The sequence below is a fragment of the Triturus cristatus genome, chromosome 7 (assembly GCF_964204655.1).
Source record: "Triturus cristatus chromosome 7, aTriCri1.1, whole genome shotgun sequence".
Classification (NCBI taxonomy): domain Eukaryota; kingdom Metazoa; phylum Chordata; class Amphibia; order Caudata; family Salamandridae; genus Triturus; species Triturus cristatus.
Window position 1 is genome coordinate 1,026,654,639 of NC_140590.1, and position 21,611 is coordinate 1,026,676,249.

General features: G+C 44.0%; 1 protein-coding gene across 2 annotated transcripts in view; it reads left to right on the top strand.

Moving 5' to 3' along the window:
- The window catches only part of CPEB4 (cytoplasmic polyadenylation element binding protein 4), a 260,218-nt gene that overhangs the window by 157,203 nt on the left and 81,404 nt on the right, over positions 1-21,611 (top strand). For both annotated transcript variants that reach the window (XM_085618091.1, XM_085618090.1), the window contains one exon: positions 21,256-21,429. In XM_085618091.1, the coding sequence (XP_085474217.1) occupies positions 21,256-21,429 (174 nt within the window). The remainder of the gene's footprint in view (positions 1-21,255; positions 21,430-21,611) is intronic.

Consider the following 21,611-nt stretch of genomic DNA (forward strand, 5'->3'; position numbering starts at 1 on the left):
GACTATGGACAATACAACAAAAGAAGATGCACATCAACCTTCTAGAACTGATGGCAATCTTCCTGGCAATGAAAGCATTCAAGGTACACTTGTGCAACAAAGTCGTGTTGATCCGGACGGACAACATGACTGCCATGTACTACATACAGAAGCAGGGAGGAACACACTCACCACAGTTGTCTCATCTGGCTCCGAGCATGTGGAAGTGGGCCATTCAGAGGAACATATTCCTCATGGCGGAACACCTCCCCGGCAAGGACAACCAGATGGCGGATCTGCTCAGCAGACACAGCCACCAGATGCACGAGTGGGAGATACATCCGTCAGTACTCCAACCGTACTTCCAACAGTGGGGTCATCCAGAGATAGACCTGTTCGCCACACACGAAAACGCAAAATGCCAAAGCTTTGCCGCCAGGTTCCCACATCCACAGTCGCAGGGAATGCGATATGGATGAACTGGTCCGGCAGATTTGCGTACGCTTTTCCACCAGCGCCACTGATACAGCTGGTAGAACGCAAACTGCGACAGCACTCACTGACACTCATCCTAGTTGCTCCCACAAGGGCGCCCCAGCCATGGTACACCACCTTTCTAGAACTTTCCGTGGTGCCGCATCAAAGGCTGCGGATCAAACCTGCACTCTTAACGCAGAACCATGGCGAAATTCAGCACCCAGATCCGCAACAGCTGAACCTGGCAATCTGGCTCCTGAAGTCTTAGAGTTTGGCTACCTAAACCTGCCACCTGACTGTATGGAGATCATTAAGGAGGCCAGGAGACCCACTACCAGAGCTTGCTATGCAGCTAAATGGAAGAGGTTTGTCATTTACTGCAACAACAATGACATTAACCCGCTAGACGCATCCATTCAAAACATAATCTGTTACCTCTTACACCTATACAGATGCAATCTGGCATACACCTCAATACGTATACATTTGACAGCAATAGCAGCCTATCTCCAGAACAGGCAGCACCTCTCTTTGTTCAGAGTGCCTGCCATCAAAGCTTTCTTGGAGGGACTTAAACGAGTAATTCCCCCAAGACACCCACCAGCACCAGTGTGGAACCTCAACTTGGTCCTCACCCGACTGATGGGTCCACCCTTCGAACCTCTCCACTCATGTGAGATTCAATTCCTCACCTGGAAAGTAGCTTTCCTAGTGGCAATCACTTCGTTAAGAAGAGTTAGTGAACTCCAGGCACTAACCATTCAAGAGCCATTCATACAGGTTCACGCAAACAGGGTCGTACTACGTACCAACCCCAAATTCATGCCTAAAGTAATATCGCAGTTCCACATGAATCAAACTATAGAACTGCCTGTTTTCTTCCAAAATCCACAAAACGTAGCGGAGAGAATGCTCCATACACTAGATGTAAAAAGAGCCCTCATGTACTATATAGACAGAACTAAAGTCTTTAGGAAGACAAAACAACTTTTCGTTGCCTTTTCCCCACAACACAAGGGCAACGCCATTTCCAAAGCAGGAATAGCCAGATGGATCGTTAAATGTATTCAAATTTGCTATCAGAAGGCTAAACGCACATTAACGATTCCCCCACGAGCCCATTCAACACGTAAGTTAGGGGCGTCCATGGCTTTCCTGGGAAACATTCCTTTACAGGAAATATGTAGAGCAGCCACATGGTCCACTATACATACATTTACCAAACACTACTGTGTAGATGTACATTCAAAACAGCAGGCAGCTGTAGGACAGGCTGTTCTCAGAACTCTTTTTCAGAGCGCTGCAGCTGACACTGGTGGCCACCGCTAATAGGAGGTACTGCTATTTATTCTATGCACAGATATGAATTCAGCAGCCCACATGCCTCGAACTGAATATGCTACTTACCAGTATGCATCTGTTCTTGGCATGTAGGGCTGCTGACATTCATATCGCCCACCCTCCTCCCCGGCGCCTGTAGCAGCTGCAGCTCTCAGAATTACTGTATAGCATGGTCATCACTTTCTGTATCTACTCCATCACTGCCACAATGGCGAAAAACAATCTGAGGATGGAGAGGATGCCCATGCGCACTGTGGTCCAGGGGAGGAGTCACCTATCTCAGGATACTTCGAAGACTCTTCCAGGACAACAACGTGCAAACATCCGGACCCAACACTAGGCGGCGATCTATGCACAGATATGAATGTCAGCAGCCCTACATGCCAAGAACAGATGCATACTGGTAAGTAGCATATTCTAAAGGTGGTGTAAGTCAGTGAAGACCCGGATTATGTCCCTCGGAAGTAGGGAAAGAGGATTCCAGGTCAAATGCATGCCGGATTTCTGCCTGCAGAGCGAATAGCTGACCATTGGCTTCAAACGTCTGGTCCACTTTTCACGAATGTACTTCCCCCATAGCAGGCACTAGATCGTGTCTGTGCTGGGATCTGTGCGTTTATTGTAAAAGGATCACTGACTGTCTGTGCCCAGTGCACCCAGTTGGAGTTTCTCCGTGCCCTATTTGTAATTTATAAACCTTTCTTTCTTCAAATTCTGCCCAAGCACATAAAATTAATTCTGTTTAAGCTTCATTCAGAAGCAGACTTGCATCCCTCCGCTAGAAAGTATGTAACAAGCATTGGCATAGCCAATAAGTCTCACCTTTGGGACCTTATAAGTATTTAGTTATGCAGCACAATATCCTTGGTGCAACAACATGAACTGTTGCATGGCTAAACACTTATAAGGTCCCAAAGGCGAGCCCTATTGGCTTTGCCAATGCTTGTCTAAATGGCTATTTGTATTGAAACATTTCAATATATATTTATATATATCATTCAATGAGCCCTCCTCACCCGCTGGCTTGCTGTAGTGTCAGTAACACTTTGCTGCAGCCCACCCGATGTATACACCATGAAGGGACACTTTGGGTGCAGTAAAAGGCTTGAAGTTGATTTATTAGTTGTAGAATGAAGGTAAAGTGAAGAGTCCACGAAGACCAGGTAGGAGCCGCTGGAAACTCTACTGTCCAGTCAGAAAGTCCGAATTGACCTTCCCAATGGACAACAGTGGAAACCAGGGCAGCAGAGCACACATGACCATACTATGAAAAGTATACAAGTTATTTAAAGCAATATTCATAATCCGCATATCCCCAATACAACAGAAGCATAGAAGAGAGGCCGCCTAGTTAGTGGAGTTTGGCTAGTGCCACAGCAATAGAGAAGTTAAGAGGACCATATGTGAGAAATCAGGGGCTTGAAGTGAGGAGACCAGAGTAAGCTCAGTACGGGAGAGTGCATGGTCACGGGGCAGAAACAAGTCCAGGTGGGAGCACAGCAAGTGGAAGGCCTGGGGCTCTGTAGAGGGGAGGTCTGAGAGAAGGCCGGGACAGCGCAGAAGTAATGCAAATGGCAGTTGTAAGAGAGGTCATTGGTGCAATCACTAAGAGGCATTGGGCATCAGAAAAGAGTGGAATAGGCACATTGATGTTAAAGATTGGCATATTGGGGTGAGGAGGTGCTAAAAAAAAGTGGAGCTTGTAAAAGTGGTACGAATGGAAGAGTCCATAGCGGCTATAGTTACTCCAAGTGGTTGTGCACTACTCTTGCCCTCCAATATTCTCTGGCAACACCTGTCCCTGGAGTTTTATGTAACACAGGAGTTTGGAAAATGCACGATCGGGTATGTTTCATCGAGTGGGCGAGTTCTTTCTCATTTCCATTTGCTGTCTTGGCCTTGACATCTCACCCTCCTCCTTCACGCTGACGGGGGTGGGACTTACCTTAAACACCAGAAATATGCAGATGTCCTCCGTATGAAGTTTGTTTCCTTAGTAACGTGCACCCGTATCCCATCCAAGCTTCTCAGACCCTGTGTGGTTACACCTTGACATCACAGACTCTCTATACTACGATGTTATTTGCAGTGATAGGAAGGCTATAAATACAGGTGTCGTTATTTTAAATCCAAAATAAATATAATTTAGTGCGAACTATACCGCACTCCAGCACAAGGATATCACGTGACTTTGGCAATATTGGCGGTAGAAGGCTATGCTTAGACAATTTCATACATGCTGTTTGTACAGGCTGTGGGGCTGATGGCGATGGGGACCTGGCTGAATCCAGCTGCCCTACACGTGCCATGCTTACTGCACGCATATTCATCTCCATTCTCTAGCTTAAACTGGCACATCATATAAAAATCAAAACACATTTTTAATTTTAGTTTGTGTTCATGTTACAGGGGTAGGACCCGATGACGCCAGACTTGCAGCGTTTTAATAGCAATCTACACAGAGCAGCTCTACAGAAGAAATGGGCACCATTATGAGGTTATGGGATTAGGGGCACCGAGTCCCGAGAGAGAAGTGGCTTGTAAATGCGTTTATTTATGCGATGTGCATGGGAATTGAGAATATACAGATAAGCGGCTAGAACAAGATCACACAATGTACTCAAGCGAAGGAGGCCAAGATTGCACCACAAGCCTCCTGGTTATGCTGGCGTGTGAAATCTGACACGAAAGAGAAAAGTTCAACAAGTCACCAATATGCGTGCTGCGTGCGCCCTCGTGTTACATATGACACATAACAGATGGCACACCACGCCGCGGCTCGTAACCGCAAGCTGTAGGCCGTGGGCGGATACATTTCCTGGGAAAGGTGGGACATGCCCAATTGCATGCTGTCTTCGCATGCAAAGTCGAAAAGGAAAAAAAAAAAAAACACGCACGAGCGTGTGAAAAGTACTGAGTGATTCCAAGAGGTCGTTTTCCTACTGCAGCACATGCGCGCTGCGCTAGGCTTGACCTAAAAAGGGACGTTTACAGATGGGCATACCAAAGATAACGACCTCATGAGAGCCATCAGTGAAGACATGAAAAGCAGGCCACTAATCACTGGGAATCCCTTAAACCAGTTTTGCAGCATCAATAACCCGTAGTTTTAACACATTATTTCCATTTTTTAAAGTCTTTTTTTACACATCTACATTTTATAGTGATGAGCATCATCAAATTGAGATCTGAACCAACAAAGAATCCAATTAACTTCTTTTTCCAAAATAGGCAGGATTTGATGAAATGGCACAAATATTACATGACGTAAAATGGAGGCCTTTTATAATTAAATAGCACATTTCCTGCTGAGAAAGAATTTACGTATGTTGCGCTATAAATGACTGCTTTGTTACATGTACAGCTTAGATGTGCAGCCTACTGTTCTAAGGACAAGAGGCAAAATCATGTTACTGGATAAATTACTCGTCATTCCAGCCAGTTCCCTCGTGTCTCTTTGAAAAGAGACTAACATCAAGTTATGAGAAATATGGTTGTTTGAGACCCAACGTGTATGTATCAGATCATGTCATTCATAGGCAGCACTGCTCATGATGCGCCACTTTCTTAAATGTTGTTCCCCCAACCCCCTTCCTCTTATCTGTTGTTGTCTTAAACCGTTGAGGATTATCTGCGTATGTTACTGTTGGACTCAGTGGTTTCTGCCTTGCAAGGACTCATCAAAGCCAGTCAGAATCCACCGCTATAGATGGAATGAGTACTATCCACATGTCTGATAACCTGTGCTCACCTTTAGGTAGCTTGGCACCAAGCAGTCAGGCTTATCCTCTGGGCCCAAGTGGAAAGTCTTGGCACTACACCACCCTCGCAACACACTGCGTTCACCACAAAAAGGGCTCCATACTGTATGTATAAAACACTTTGTATTGCACACATACTGAAATCAAAACGTTCTACACATTGTACATACACTTTCCAGTTATATGCACTCGCCGACTTTCCCATTTGCAGAAAGGTCAAACAGTCACACATCTTTCACTAGGCCTCGTGACCCAGCCCCTCAGTTTTCAACTACACCAGGCAACAATACACGTTGCCCCGGCTGCTGCTCAGTTGACTGAACAGTCAGAACCCCCTAACACGGAAAGAAACAGTTACTTAGTTTCTTCCATCCGGATTAGACCTCTCGGCGCCTGGCGGCACCAGCACGAGTGTGAGACAGTGATTCCCCTCCCCCCGTAGCAAAAGGTTCTGACCCAGAAAGCTGGTGTGCTTTCAATTCTCGATGAATAAATGTTTTCGTTCTGGTGGAGGTGTGAACAGCCGTAACCCTGACAGTCAGCTGCAGGTGCCCAAAAGGCTCACAAACCCAGGCTTCGTCACAATGTTCTCCGCAATAAAGTACCGTGTGGTGTGGGTCCTGGGAGAGGGAGCCAACGACCTCGGACAGAGGCTGCAGTGTCAGGCACAACCGTACTCCCAATCTGGAGGTCGAAGACCATCTCGGCTCCTGACTCTGGTTCCCCCAATACCCCTCAGACACCACACGCTCTGGAGCCAAGCTAGCATAGGTCACCTTGGTTGCAAGCACAGGGCCCTCAGTGCTGCAGTACCACGGAGGAGTATTCGAGATACATGCCCTGGGCATATGTCTTACCACTTGACAAGGGACTTGCGGCTATCTGGAATCAGCTAATCATGTATATGACATGCACAGCACTTAGGCACCGTATGGCAGTTACCAACGTGCTTAAAGTCCTAAGGCTAGCGTTCATAAAACTGGGAATTATAAACGCAAATAATCAGGGGAAAGCACCCTAGAAAGGGCCATTTCCAACAGTAACTTTTTCTGAAAGTGATTGCGATAAAAGGAAATTAGTGCCAGCAGTGATTTCCTAGCATATTTAAAAGAATTGCTGGGAATTTGTGGTAGGACTGGGATCCATCCTGTGTGGATTCAAGGCTCACAGCTGGGTTGATCCTGATCACTACCAACAATGGAAGAGTTAACTGATGTGTTGAACTTAGTCACTTGCCCTTGAGGGCAACAGGTTTTGCACCTGTTTGCAAGATCCTAGATAAATAGGTCTATTTTGGTGATATGGAGCTTAATCTCTCAAACCGGTCGAAGTGTTTGTGAGAGGACATCAAGGGATACGTTTCTACTTAGTAACTGATTGAGGCAGATGCCCATCTTGTGAGTTTTATTTTTGTCTATACTCACTCCTGAGCCCATTTTCTGGATGACCCTTTAGTATTGTGGAGGGTTACTCCTGTGCCTGGTATTAGCTCACAATTAAATTCCTGACGTGTATCCAAAGGCATCTATTCAGCCACTGCCAGCCATGCCAGGGGCGTCTTACCCCCTGCTTGATTACTAGGGAGTTTGTAGCATATGTGGTCCTGTTTTGAGCAGCCCCAGCACAAACATTTCTCTGTGTGAGCCAATCCATGTTAAGACTTAAATCTGCATTGCTTCATGTTACGTGCAGCTACTATAACTTAATACGAGGCTGACCTACTTCAGGAAGCGAAACAAGGTTTATATGCAGAAACACTGGCTGAACTTCCTTTTATGACTTGGGTAATGGAATTTTGCACAGTTTAAAAACGCTGAACGGCAAAAACCTGAGCTTGAATTCAGAGACAGAATGACTCCTCTGTGCTGGAATAGAAAGCTCTGCAGCATCTGTTTATAGATTTAAAATGTACATTGCTAAGTACTTACTTAGTTTTGCATCCAGAACACTACATACATAACACACAAGAATCATCGCTCCAACTATGTACTGTGCTAAATATGTGCCAAAGTTACATGTGAAGAAACACATTTTCTTCCCGAGAGGCTTCCCATGTTTCTTCTCATTTTTGAGGGCTCTCCTAAAATGCAAAAGCAGTCCATGAGGAAACATGTTTACTTTATGAATTTTCCCATTAAAATGTGCAGAAATCAAGCGATGTGCGCTCTTCCTAGCGAAACTATAACTTCAGACAGGACCTGCTAGTGCTTTTTCACAACTCCTTAAATTTCACTGTAGATAACCGTTGGGTGACGATTATGCGCCATACCAAACACCATCTAAAATAAAGTGAGGATCGGAGGGACATACTAGAGGAACCCGAAAGCAGGAGTGTTGCAAATGTCTACAGTGGGTCTCCACTTGAGTCTCTGGTATATATTCTCGAAACCATGGGCTGCTCCTTAAACCAAGAATAGTCCAGCTTCAAACCACCAGTGACACTCTAATTTTGTGGGTTTGTTTTAACACTGGCAGGTTATTTAGAGCAGCTTATTGGGAGAAGGAATCGATCCTTAAATTTAAGTTTCCAATAAATATTCAAGTTTCTCTAGGGGTATTCAATACATTCTTTAAATAGGGTCAGTAGATTGTGTTTTTGTCGTTCTTCCACATCCAGATAAAGTTTTTTAAATCTGTGAAACTCAGAAAAAACGCTTTCATCACGACCGAGGTAAGTTTCGATGCAAGTGTTGATGGGACATCAGCTGTTTTCTTCAATGATGAGAATTTAGTTTATGAAAGCATTGATAAGCTAAAGTGACATTTTTGATGTAGAAGCCTGAGACGATGCTGGCAAATAGTCAAAGGTCTTTGTTTTTTATACTTTATTCTAAGGGATCGCTACCTTTACCAGGAGTCTGCGCCTTGGAGCCAGGTTTCTCTATCTTTAGCATCTTATTAGTGAAATGTTGACCAATTTCGTATTTCTTTGCCAAATGTCCTGAACAGCCATTTCTTGTTTGGGTCATCATGATAAATCTCCCTGGGCCCACGTGATTGGCAAGGTTTGGAAAGTGCAAAAAGAACAATTGATGAACGGAATGCCGAACAATGTCAAACATTCACCCCCAGTACAGAGATCTGGTCCCAAATCCATAGTTTCTATGCTCACCATGCCATTCCAGTTTGGACCCAGTCAAATGCAGATCAGTCTGGACCCTACTACCCATGGGACCAGTCCAGCCTGAACTGCCAGGCCAGTTTGTCCCTGGACTGGAAACACGCATCCTGAGACTGGTTTAGGGGTATCACCCCTCCTCAGCAAGACTAGCTTGACTACAGTGGCATTGAGAGCATGATACCCACGTCTGGGCATGCCCGTCCCATTCGGGGTGACCAATGCAAAAAGAGCAATTGACGGACGGGATGCTGATCAATGTCATACATACTCCCCATTACAGAGATCTGGGCCCAAATCCATCATTTTTTTTGCTCACCATCGCATTCTAGTTTGGACCAAGCCATATGCAAATCAATATGCCCCTCTCACTCGGGGTGACAAATACAAAAAGAAAATTGTGCTTGCTAAGGTTTGAAAAGTGCCTTAGCTTTTGAATGGGTGTACTTAATTTGAAAGGTTTTAGAAGCACAAATAATCGAATAAAAAAGGGGCAAAAGAAACTGTTTACGGTCCATAATTGATGGTAAACAAATACCAAAGACCAGACAGACGCCCAAGGGAAGCAAAATACTATGAAGCGATGATCAGAGCAATGAGGATTCCCTTGTTGTCAGTTTTACAGTGGTTACAATCTGCAAACTCATTGTGGAATTTGAGTTTCGTGCCTCTCCACCACATTGACTGTAGTTTGGGTCACACATATGCTGTATGGGACTCCATATGGTCCGTTTGCCTGTGTATGTTATTTGAGTCCATAGGAAGACTTCTCTAACACGGACTTCCAAGCTTTTGGAATCGCATCCTTAAGCACAAAAGATGCCAAAGTTGGAGAACTGAGGCAATGGATAAGTTTTTTTTCTTTTTTAGCATCTGGAGAAGTCAAAACTTCCATATAGGTACAAAACCCCCCACAAATTTTGGGTACCGGCACCATGTAGAAAAAAAGGGGAAAAGTGAACTTCCCTTTTCAAATAATTCACCAAGAACTCTAATTAGTTCTTCCAAGTTAGACCTATTTTTACTTGATAACTTGACAACGTTTTTTTTCCAAACACCAGCTATAATTGAGCTTGTGGCTCCGTGTACTTTATGAAACCTTGCTTGAAAAATATTTTGTGTAGCAGCCATTAATATAAGATGGTGTCAATTCTTGTGCTAGACTTTAAGGAAAGAGATAATAGTAGTTTTATATTTTTTTATATTAATCAATTTGTCTTTCAAAATTCCTGTTGAATAAGTGCAAATGGCACTCATGCTAAAATGGATGTCATGTAGTAAACTGATGTAGTTCCAGTAAATCTGTAGTCAAGGTGAAAGTGTTACCACTAGCTTTGACAGATAAAAGGTGTATACTCCCCTTTGCTGATCATCTTGTTGTTTACTTCATCCGAGGCAGGGATGCCACATCAGCTCACATAAGCAGTATGTACATTTCTGAGATCTGCAGAGCACCTTCCTGGAAGGTCAGTGTATGCATTGTGCAAGTAGTATCCTTTGTTGACTCACTAGAACAAATTCTGAGGTAAACTATCTGTTTACAGATGTCTTTTCAGACTCTCAGGACTCAGCATAAGTTAGATTTTGAGGTAAGCAATCTATTTATGAATACCTTTTCATGCTCTCCGGACTTATCATTCTGTTTTTCAAAATTCATAGCCAATTCGCTGTTGAGGAAGAAGCCACTTACCTTGGCTATATTGTGTTTAATGGTTTCTCACAAGTGGGTAATCTGGGGGAGACCTGCAGACTAAGAGAGCCTGTGTTGAGGGTAACTGATCCTTTAGATAGGAAACTGGGCTTCTCACAGACGTTCATGGATTCGGTACCGAGACACATTACAGGGTGAGGGCAGCTTTTCTGCATCACAACATGTTAAGAGCTTAGGCAGTAACTAATTGAAATGGGAATAACGTTTTGCTGGACCAAGAATTTGAATTCCATCCTCATTTAAGTGTAATACTAGTAACCCCTTTCAGACCAGTCTAATCTGCAGGATTTGGGATGCTCAACAAGTGAGGAGACTTAACTGCCAGAGCATTATCTTAGCCCTACTCAGGATCGTCCCTGACCCTTGTCAGAACAACCTTGAAATTCAAGTTGCTTACTGTGTACAAGCAGAATGGGCTTTAGGTATGACCTTTTCCACCATTGACTTTCTTAGACCAACCTTTCGCCCGTTGGCTTGAGAGTTTTCAGTCACGTCTTCGCTTAACCACATGGAGTACGCATCCCATCTAATTATATCGGCTTTTTGGATGTATCCTTCCTCCTAAACTTGAGTGGTTGCATTGAACTGCACGAAGAACTACTTTACAACTAAAGCACTCTGTCTACTCCTACTGACTTTTTCCAATGTGTCTTTAATATGCAAACGGTGAATGGTGAAAAACATTCTTAAGAGGTTTCCTATAGTGCACTGATCTTCCACTTGAAACTGACTGCATGCACGTTGGGTGTCAGTATTTTTATTTTTTGGTTAGGGTTTTGGAGGCAGGGCTTTTAATTGTTTCGGCCCGTGACCTGGGAACCCCAGTGATCGATAGCATGTGGTTATATTGCTGCAGGCAGATACTGAACATATCACTTAACCATAGACACAAGCTATTGAACTTCAAATTCCTACATAGAGCATATCTTACTCGGTGGACACAACTAAATATGACACTAGCAAAACAGACTGCTGTCTCAAATGCCAGTCCCTGGCAGTGGACTTTGCACATCTGACATGGATCTGCCCCACCATTGCCGGGTATTTGGTATCGACATACTCGCATATTGCAAAAATGACAGACATTACACTTCAGCTGGGACTGGCAGTTGTGCTCTTAGGCTATACTGTGGACCTTCCCCGATCAACACGCAGATTCATCTCCATGGCCCTGCTTTTGGCGTAACGTGTGATCGCAGTGCACTGGGGCAGTCCAGCTCTCCCTGCCCCTACTGCCTGGATCGAGTCTGAGACCATGCGACTGCACTAGCACAACATCACGCCCTGTATATATTTGGCATCCCCAACGCAACTACCTGCTTACCCTAGAACAAGACACTACAGACACCCAGGCGTCTTCATCCTCAATCTCCATATGACATGTTTGGACTGATTGCATGTTCGTATACGCCACTGTCCGCATGGATACACGTCATGCACATGCAGGATATATATTTTCAACCTTTCTCCTCTATGTAACCTAAACTTAGTCATTAGAGAAGTGCTGAGAGTCAGAGGTATTGTGATATACGTACTGTGACATGATTATTCAAAATGCTAATGCAAGATACATCTCCTGTAGATGTGAAAACTACTAAAAAAGAGTTAAAACAATTAAATCTATTTTCACTGGAAAAAAAACAAAGGTTACAGGGCATTATCATCAAGAAATAGAATTTAAAAAACCTTAGAAATTCACTGAAAAAGCAAAAGGCTACAGGGACCTTATAGTTAGTCTCAGATTTCACTCGTACAAAACCATAGAAATTCAGCAGTTATAGTTACCTGAGCTAACTATAACTTACAACCCCACAATGCACTGCTTATGACCTCACATATTACATCACTCATGACATGGTCAGTGACATCATTGATGACACCTCAAATTACATCACTGATGACATCATTCCATGAGTGTAAGTGTTTTGTAAACGTTTGAGGCTTAAAGATATATACTAAGCTACAGCATAAGTTAATTACTATTTTTTCTGTACTGGTAATTAGTCTTACTATTTCTAACATATCTCATCTGAGTGGCTGTGTGAATGTCTATCACTATGTGCGAGTGGATATCTGACTATGGGTACACATGAGTGGCTGTATGGATGCGTTAGTGGGTATGCGAGTATCTGTATGGGCGAGTCAATGGCTGTGTGAGTGACTGTTATGGAGAGTAAGTTGCTGTGTGAGTGGCTGTATGGGTGAGTTAGCGGCTGTGTGAGTGTCTGCATAGGTGTGTGAGTGGGTGTGTGAGCATGTGTGAGAGCGACTGCAGGGCCAGCTCTAGGGAGGTGCTACCAGTGTCATGGCACCGGGTGCTGACTTCGGGGTGCGCTGTGTTTTGAAATATATTGTGGCTGTAAAAGCACCTGCTGCAGCTTCTTTGCCTCCAGCAATTTCCAGGCAACAATGCATATGTCAATATAACTCTGGTGATTAGTAAGTCTGCTGGAGAGATCCGAATTTTGTCTCGTGCAAATTTTGACTCCGCATAAGGTAGTGCAGGGGGGTTAATATGCCTGCTGCAAAGAACGTGCACCATACAGTTCACACAGGGGCATATAATGTAAATAATTAAGTAGTTACTGCTTTTGTCACAGAGATCCTTTTGTTACTTGCAGTTTATAAGTTAAAATCCTAATAACGAGTAGTGACCTATTAACTGTCATTAAAAAGCTGCATGCAGACTGCAAGGTATAGGTTAGAGCGTTATGTTTTCTTACCAAGTCTTTCTTCTCTGTGTGCTTGCTATGTTTGGTTGGAGTCGTGTAGGAAATGTTGATGTGTGCGTGAGAATTGGAGGGTGCTGCTTTATTTGTGTTGTGGCGAAGTTGGTGCTATATCTGAGCAGAGCTGCTTAGGGAATGCACTCAGAATAAGAGTGTATCATGCACATTTTTTGTGACCCATTGACCATGCGTGAGAATTCCCTGCTACTGCATACATGTTAACTCTGTCCAACTCTGTCTCTTTCTTTGTAGTAGTGACACTTATTTTTAGTGCTTGCACAGGTATATATTCAAAACGGAAGTAAGTAAACAAACGTGATTTTTTTGGGACATTTTGTCTTTAGCAAGTGCATATAGGAAAAGGCCTTTATGTTCTGTTTTATTTGGTTTGCTGTGCTTAGTGTAATTGTGACTTTTGCATGTACTATTTCACCTGTCATTGCCATTTGCGAATAGAATCTATTAAAAGAAACAAGCACAGTTATAAATAAGCAGTCTAGCTGTATCGTGAAGGCACGGCTTGGGAAGAAGTAGATTTGTTTAGAGCTGGTAGTAAGGCTTTTACTGTTGAACTATACAAATAAAAACACATGAGGTATGGTATACCCAACAGGCTTCAAGTTCTAAAATTCAGATATTCCTTCTGGTCACATTTCTCAGTCAGTCTGTAGATTAAATATACTCTTTAATTTTCTAGAATTAGAATTTTGAGTAATAATGACAAATTAATTGGTCGTGTGTGTTTTGATGCAGTGTAGGATGCTTGGAATATGTCTGAGTTTCCTATGGTGCTGTACTGATGATTATAATAAAGAATCATTCATTTTAGCTTGAATCTCCGCAAGTACAATTGTGCTGCTGGTCCAGAGAGATAATGGAATCCAGCCCACAAAGTATTCTCAGTTGCTGGATGTAAATAAGCGTCCTTTGGCTTGGTAATCACTAACAAGCATTGACAAAGCCAATCGGTCTCATTAGGAGACTATTGGTGTTGTCATTGTTTTTTTTTAGCCATGTTACACAACATCCCGAAAACCACATTAAATGTTCATTTAATGTGGTCTATGGGATTGTATATTTTATTAAATGTGACTGATTTAATACAGACACAATCTATGCATGCAAGCCTTTGAAATGAATCCCACTGTACAATTGTCTGTGTTTTCTCTGTGATCACCCTTAGTCCTTGGTAGGATTAAAGGGTTTGGTTCATGTTATAAGTACTTGATAGATTTCTAATGGCATTTCCATTCAGGTGAGTATCACAACTGTCAATTTACTACTTGTGGTATCCACTGCCTTGCTTTCTTCTGGGTGGCTACTTTCATCTACTTCGTTATCTCCACTATTTTCCTGTGCCTTGCGTACTCAGAGTTGATTGATCTGTCTGGTGTTACTGTCCAAGGAAATGTTAGTACACTTAAATTAGTGACTTAAATTCGGTAATGCCTTATCTGGTAGAGACTAGATCTAGCCGCAGATTCCCTACTTTAGAATTAACCCAAGACTAGTTTCTCTGCGCATCAAACGACTCCGTAACAAAGTCGTCCATTTGATGTGACGTCATCAGTCCATATAAGCCGCCCCTGACGCGCTGAAGTCTATTTCTTCTGCGACTACATTCTGTGCTAAAACGCAGAGCCGCGTATACAAACTGCCATGGAAACAGTGTTCTCAAAAAGAATCCTTCTTTTGAAAAACAATATATTTATTTATTTTAATCCCAACAAAGGTGCATAGAAGGGATCTGGAAGAAAGAGGAGAACCAGTGCTCTGAATGGGTCGGATGGGTGGGTCAGTAAGGAAATGGTAGTTAGATCTAGTCTCTACCAGATAAGGCTCTAACAAAGGTAAGTAACTTCGACATCTGATAGAGAAGTCTAGCCACAGACCCCTTACCTTAGAATAGATACCCAAGCAATACCATCTCAGGGAGGGTCTGCAAACGGATTCCAAGAAATATCCCCGACTAGGCTATCTGATCAGCATAAGAAAAAGAGACCATTTGCTAGGAAGGGAGATGTGGAAGAAAACATCCCACCAGAAAACTCTGGGAGAGCCCCGTACGGAACCGAAACGGCAACGTGCAAAGACATGGAAGAAAAGGCATGGCAGAAGAACGATACAAGTGGAAAGAACAGCCCCCCCCCCCCCCCCCCCCCCCCCCCCCCCCGGAAGAGCAATCGGTCCAAGAGTTGAGGCGGAAGGCTAAGGACAACAGCTAAAACTACAGGGTCCCAGCCATAGAAGTAGGCAAGGTAGAGGACTCCACCCAATAGCTGGCAAAGAATTGCGCGCAATAGCAAGAATCGTGGCAATAAACCAAGGTAGGCAGAAGAAGCACTTCGAGAGAGAGAGAAGGCTCTCCGGGATTATGCAGCGGAGAATCCTGAGAAACGAAAATATAAAACATGTAAATTGAGAGATATGATATATAGATATAGATATACACCGAATTCGCACTTAATAGGTGCCCAAGAAGGGTACATATAAGCACCACAACATTGGCCAAAGGCGAGACAACAGTAACCTGGAAACCGGCCACACGGCCCTGTCTAAAGGTAGAGGGTGGGATGAAAGTACACACCCCAGAAAACCAAGGGAGCAGACAGAAGCAGCGCTACTAACAGAATAGAGCGATTAGGCATTCGAGAGACAATTGAAAAGAAAACCGCAGGGGAGAACCAACCCAGCTAGAATAGACAAAGACCACAATGGAGGATTGGAAAAAGGGACCGAGGTGGACGGGGCCAACACCTTGGAGGTTTATGCAAACGTCCAGGCCGCAGCATCAAATAAATTAGTATTGAAAGACCAATACCAGGAATGAAAGTCCATCCAAAGGACCAGTATAAAGAAGAAAAGGACAGATAGCGAGGCAGTGCCCACAGCCTAGGAAGCAGGAAGGACAACCCGTATCCGGTCAACAAGCCAGGGAACAACATGGGTGAGGATCCAGGCACCACCCAAGGTTCATATATCGGTAGTCTATTAGCACAAGGGAGATGAACCCCCAAGGGGTGAGAACTACAGCTGCCCGCAAGAAGTGGAGGAAATTCCACTGAAAGGGGTCAAAACATCTTCACAAACATCTGTACGATCTATCCTGGAGAGTCTAAGAAGAACAGAAGTGAAAAATAGGTTCACCACATACCCCAAAAGAGCATAAGGCACACCTGAAGAACAACCAGGCCAGTAACAAAATGTTGGGGTTGGCCACGAAGGTGTCATTGTAACGGCTCCTATGAACAACAAAAAATGAAAGCAACCACAGCTTTGCAAGCAGAAGCAGAGGAAAACAGACTATGCAGAAGCATAGAGAGGTAAGGGGCCTGAGTTGGCCACTTATTCCAGGATATGGACAAGGGATGGCCACAAGAAACCTAAGAGTGAAAAAGGGGACGGGCAGGGGTCCGACTCGCCCGTTTGTAGCGAGAACTAGCTCAAGAAGCACAAACGTCTGAAGAGAGAAAGAAGGAACACCACTTGGGATGGACCCAGACAAAGAACCGTAGGCAAAGAACTATGCCTCGCATCCGCTAGTCCCCTATAAGGGGTACAACGGTGTCAGCAACATATTGAGGAATACCTGTAAGAACCTGGATAGAAAGCAAGGAGGACCGTGCAGCCACCGGCGTTGACACCAGCAGGGTCAGAAAGTAAGATGCATCCCAGAGAACAAACAGGGACCACCACCTTCTTGACAGGGTAAAATGCACAAATAAAATACCTGGCGGGGCAAGTCATCACACGGACGGTACATGCAGGGATATGTGAAAAGAAGCTAACTGGCACAGCCCTATACCAGTCCACCCAGAAGGGAATACAGGGGACAATTCCCGGACCGACCGTTTACGGGGGGAAAAAGACTGTTTGGCAATCGGATATTAAGATTTTGCTCCACTCCAACTGCCCCAGAAACGATGTAAAGCTGTGTCAGCTTGAGAGCCTAACAGATATTGACCACCGAAAGTCATGTTTACCAAGGTGGACTGAACAGCCTCAGAAAGACCAGAGGTATGTAGCCGGCACGCAGCAAAGAGCCACTGAAAGGGCCATGGCCCGACCGACAAAATTTGAATCCGCTGAGAAAGAGTGTCCTGAGAGTCATCAGGAATGGAGGGGGGGAAGGTGCAAGACCGAATCCCACAGATTATGAGATCCTAAAATACAAGTCGTGTTCAGGCCTCATAAGGCGGTTATGGTAGCAGAAAAGCTATATCGATCCAAAGCATCCAGATCTTTGGACTCCTTGTCTGGAGGGATGCCAGGCACGGCTCTAATGTTTAGGGAGGCTGTAGCGGCCTTAACCACAAAATTGTGCAGAGTAGGCTGACGTGAAAGGTCTCCATGGGCAGGATGGTCCCTAAGAGCTATAGACCAATCCACTAAGGCCCTTGAAACGGGCTTAGCCCAAGTGCCCAACAGAATATCAGAGGGTTTCACTGATGGGAAGCACAGTCTTAGAACTCAGCTGGCCCTGTTGGAGACCCCAAGTAGGGAATCAATGGCCACTTCCAGAGCAGGAAGCTAAAGCCCCAGAACAACATCAACTCGTTGCAAAAACTGAGCTAGCTTCGGAAGTGAGGCAAGAAGGCGAAAACAGGCTTGAAGATGGGGAGAATCAAAGCCACTAGCGTCACCAAGGGCGAAAACCCAATGTAATTCTGGAGGAGACTCAGTCATGTGATCACCCACATCATCAAAATACTGGTTTGTCAAGGAGAAAATTGGAGGGGGCTCCTCTGAAAAGCGGAAGAAGGTTGCCCAAAGAGGACTGATCCACCAACTCCGTTCCCGACGTCGATCAGAATCAAGAAGGTGACAATTTTGCGTTGGAGAGGGGATACAAGGAAGGGGTGAGCAGTGCTGATGACGCCAAGGTCAGCTCCAGCAGATTCAACAGAGTCCTCCTCAACCTCCCTAGGGCCAAGAAGCACACCAGAGGCAGGTTGAGAGCCAATAATGGCATGGAGGGAGATACAGTATTCTCGTATCTGATCCATAGTCGCCTCAGCGGTGGGAAATACAGAAAGGCGCGGCCCAAATTCTCACTCCAATTTCAAAATCTGAGGAGTAGGAGGCGAGTCGGGACAATGCATGTACGGGGCAAAGTTGGGAAAGGCCGCAGCCCCGACCGCCAATGGCATGACTTTCCAGGCAACCTAGAGGACGAAGGACTTCTGGAGCTGGACCTCAAGTGGTCATCAGAGGAAAAAGAGGACCACAACTGACTAGGGACCGTCTACCACCGCATCACCAACAGTCATGTGGCTCTCCCGCAAGTGCAAGGTGCGTGCCTAGACTCCACATGCGTATAGTATGAGGGTGCATGGTCGACATCGTAGACCTTAAAGGTCTTTAGAAAAAGCACGCTGTTCCATGGTGGTAGGCCAAAATAGCCAGAGGTACCTCTCTATGGATCTGTATGGAAGCCCGGAAAGGAAGAAACTGACGTCCGTGCATCAGGAGAGGGCGTTGTTTCGGAGTCGTTTGACGCCCTCTACCGACACGCAGGTACTGCTGCAAAAAGAATTCCAGATCCATCTGGTGTCTGGGCATAATTCTAAGGTAAGCAATCTGCAGCTAGACCATTCTATCAGATTCCCTCAACAGTGGTGTCAACAGTTGTATGCTTGCACTGAAAATTATGCTGCATGCCCTGTGATTTCCATTGTGCGGTTACTATTTGTTAGCGATAGTTACTTCACAGAGAATAGGTTTTTAACCATTCCATAATATGTAAAGTAACTAAGTGGCCCTGGAGAAAGTGCTGCACTGATAATCTAAAATGCATACATGTTCTTGCAACAAGGAATCTGTAACTTTGTTGTAGTGCAGTGCAACTTATATTAAAGCATGAATTGCCTCTTTTGAAGCAGAGAGCGAATGAGTTATTAGACCTTCTTGATACAAAGTAATAACTTCAGCTGACATCGTTTGGAATAACTATTTCTTTGCAGGTTCTCGTTACGTGATGATAGGCATTAACAAAATGATGCACTTCCATGAAATCTCATCTGATGGGAAATACATTTCCACAATAGAGATTGCTTAGAACAGTACTTTAAATGGATGAAAAGCTGAGCAGACGTTATCTGAATCTGCTCAACTTGCTTCAGCAGGTCCTCCTTGTGTTAACTCAAACATGGCAGTGCAAGGTACTGCTTATGCTTATTGGATTTTTACAATTGACAAGCCAAGTTGGAGGATCAATGAGGTTTATTGATCGTTATTTCTGCTGAACAGGTTGATGCTTTGTGACTTAAAGAAGCCATCAACACACACACGCCTTTTGCAAAACTGCGTCTGTATCGGTGTTGCTGCACAAATCCTGGGATGTACTTGCTTCTAAAATACCACTCCCACCATTGGAGCATGCCACTGGTATAGCTGTACTAGTTCATTTTCACAGTCCCCGGTTGACACTTTCTGTAAACCGGAGCTACTCTCTTAAATCTTATGAGCAGTGCTCCTACATTAGTCCTATCATCCTATGCTGTGTGGGTGGACATTTTGAGAACTATACATCTCGCCAAGACTGAACAGGTGTACCCCTCGAAGGTTTTGCATGCTTCACTTTTCCTAGTTGGACTTTCATTGTGGTACTTTTGTATGTAGTAATACCTTGCAAATGATGTTAATGGTCCCTTGAACAGATCTATTTTTGCTATAGAAGTTCATGGGTGATAACCTTACATTTAAGGCCGGAAGGGTAATTCAGAACTCTTTTGCCAGTAAACACTCTGTATACTCCGGTCATAGCCCTGTACAACTCCCTTTTGCTATACAAATACGTGCCCTTCACACTTTTTTTCTTCTACAGCATCTTCCCCCGGGCACCCACATACACTCAGCAACAGTGAGGTGACTGTTGAAGACTGGCCTCTGCTGTGTTTGCATACCTTTAGCAACATGTGCACAATACTAAATGAATGTAGCACGTGCCTAAATTACTGAAAAAATAGTCATCGGATTTCTTTATATTTTCAGTCACAAGCATGTCGTTTTATGTGGCCAGCCCTATTGCTTTTTTGGGGGGTCCAAAAGGTACTTTTTTGGCCCGATATGTAGCATATTTGAAACCGTTTAAGCACATTTGTGTTCGCATGATCATTTTTGAGCTCATGAAGAGTATTCCTGTTCCTATTGTTTCCATCCGGTTCACCAGATGTAGGTTTTAAGTTGTCACTTCGTGATATCGTTCATGATGGACCCCAGGCTTGATTCTAACCAATCTATGAATAGTGGCCACAGCTAGTCACACTTATAATCGTTGTCGAAACACTTTTATATTTACATTAACATCAACAAACTAAATTAAAAGTAGAACTTCACTTTTCAAGGCTCATATATGTTGCCACATAAATACGTGCATGTAGGTTTGTCGCAAGATAAAGTTATACAAGCCCGCTAGTTTTTCCGCTTTTCCAATAAAAAAAATATATAATCCAATTTAACATGAACTACGATACAAATTCGAAACCTGCTGGTTAGTGCAGTCCAGTGCATCCTTAGTACTTTGGTGCTGGTTATAAATCGTTCGACATAAACCTCTCCCTGAATTGAGTTCTGAACCTCAAATCTGTTGCCACTAGAGTTACATTTCCATTGCACAACGATACCAGTGCTTAAAGAGGTTAGAACTGTCTAGTTTCCATGAATTGTCCCGTATTTTACATCCAGAAATTCAAATGTGCACACCTTCTTCATGAAGAGGACATACTGGAAGGCTCGTCTTTGGGTGTGAGGAGGTAGTTCTTTCGTCTAAAAGAGTTGTCGTGATGCAGCCTTAACTCTTGTGTAGCAAGGTTTTTTTTTTTCTCAGACCGCCCTTTTCAGTAAGATATTAATAGCAAATGCTGCATTATCACAAGCAAAGTTGTGGGAGAAACCCATGGAATGACACTCAATTGTCGAGGCTTGTATTGGAATCCATTCTGTAAATGATGGCACTTTGTACTAATTTTGTGCTGTTTTCAAACTATGCAACTTAACATAGATGTCCTGATGTTAAAGCGGACTAATACACGGATTTGTCATGCAACAAAAACATACTTTCGTTTCTCAGAAGTACATTGTCCTCTGTGGCCTTTTCCTCACGTTTATTAATATTTTTGTCATTCTCTTCCACATCAGGTCAGTCATCCCTCTTTCCCATGGAAGATGGGTTTTTGGATGATGGTCGTGGGGAACAAACTCTGCACAGTGGATTGGGATCCCCTCACTGTTTTCCACATCAGAATGGAGAGCGAGTGGAGCGGTATTCCCGCAAGGTCTTTGTGGGTGGATTGCCTCCAGATATTGATGAAGGTACTGTATTTAAACAACAGAGTAACAAGTAGATGTAGAAAAATATGTTAAGATGTACTGATTTTTCCTGTGACCTCAAGTTAGTCCGCTAATACATTCAACATTTCAGAGAGTAGAATTGTGGAATTGCTACACACCTTCAAGCGATGTGATTTAGTGACTAAGACCCTTACGTTGATGAG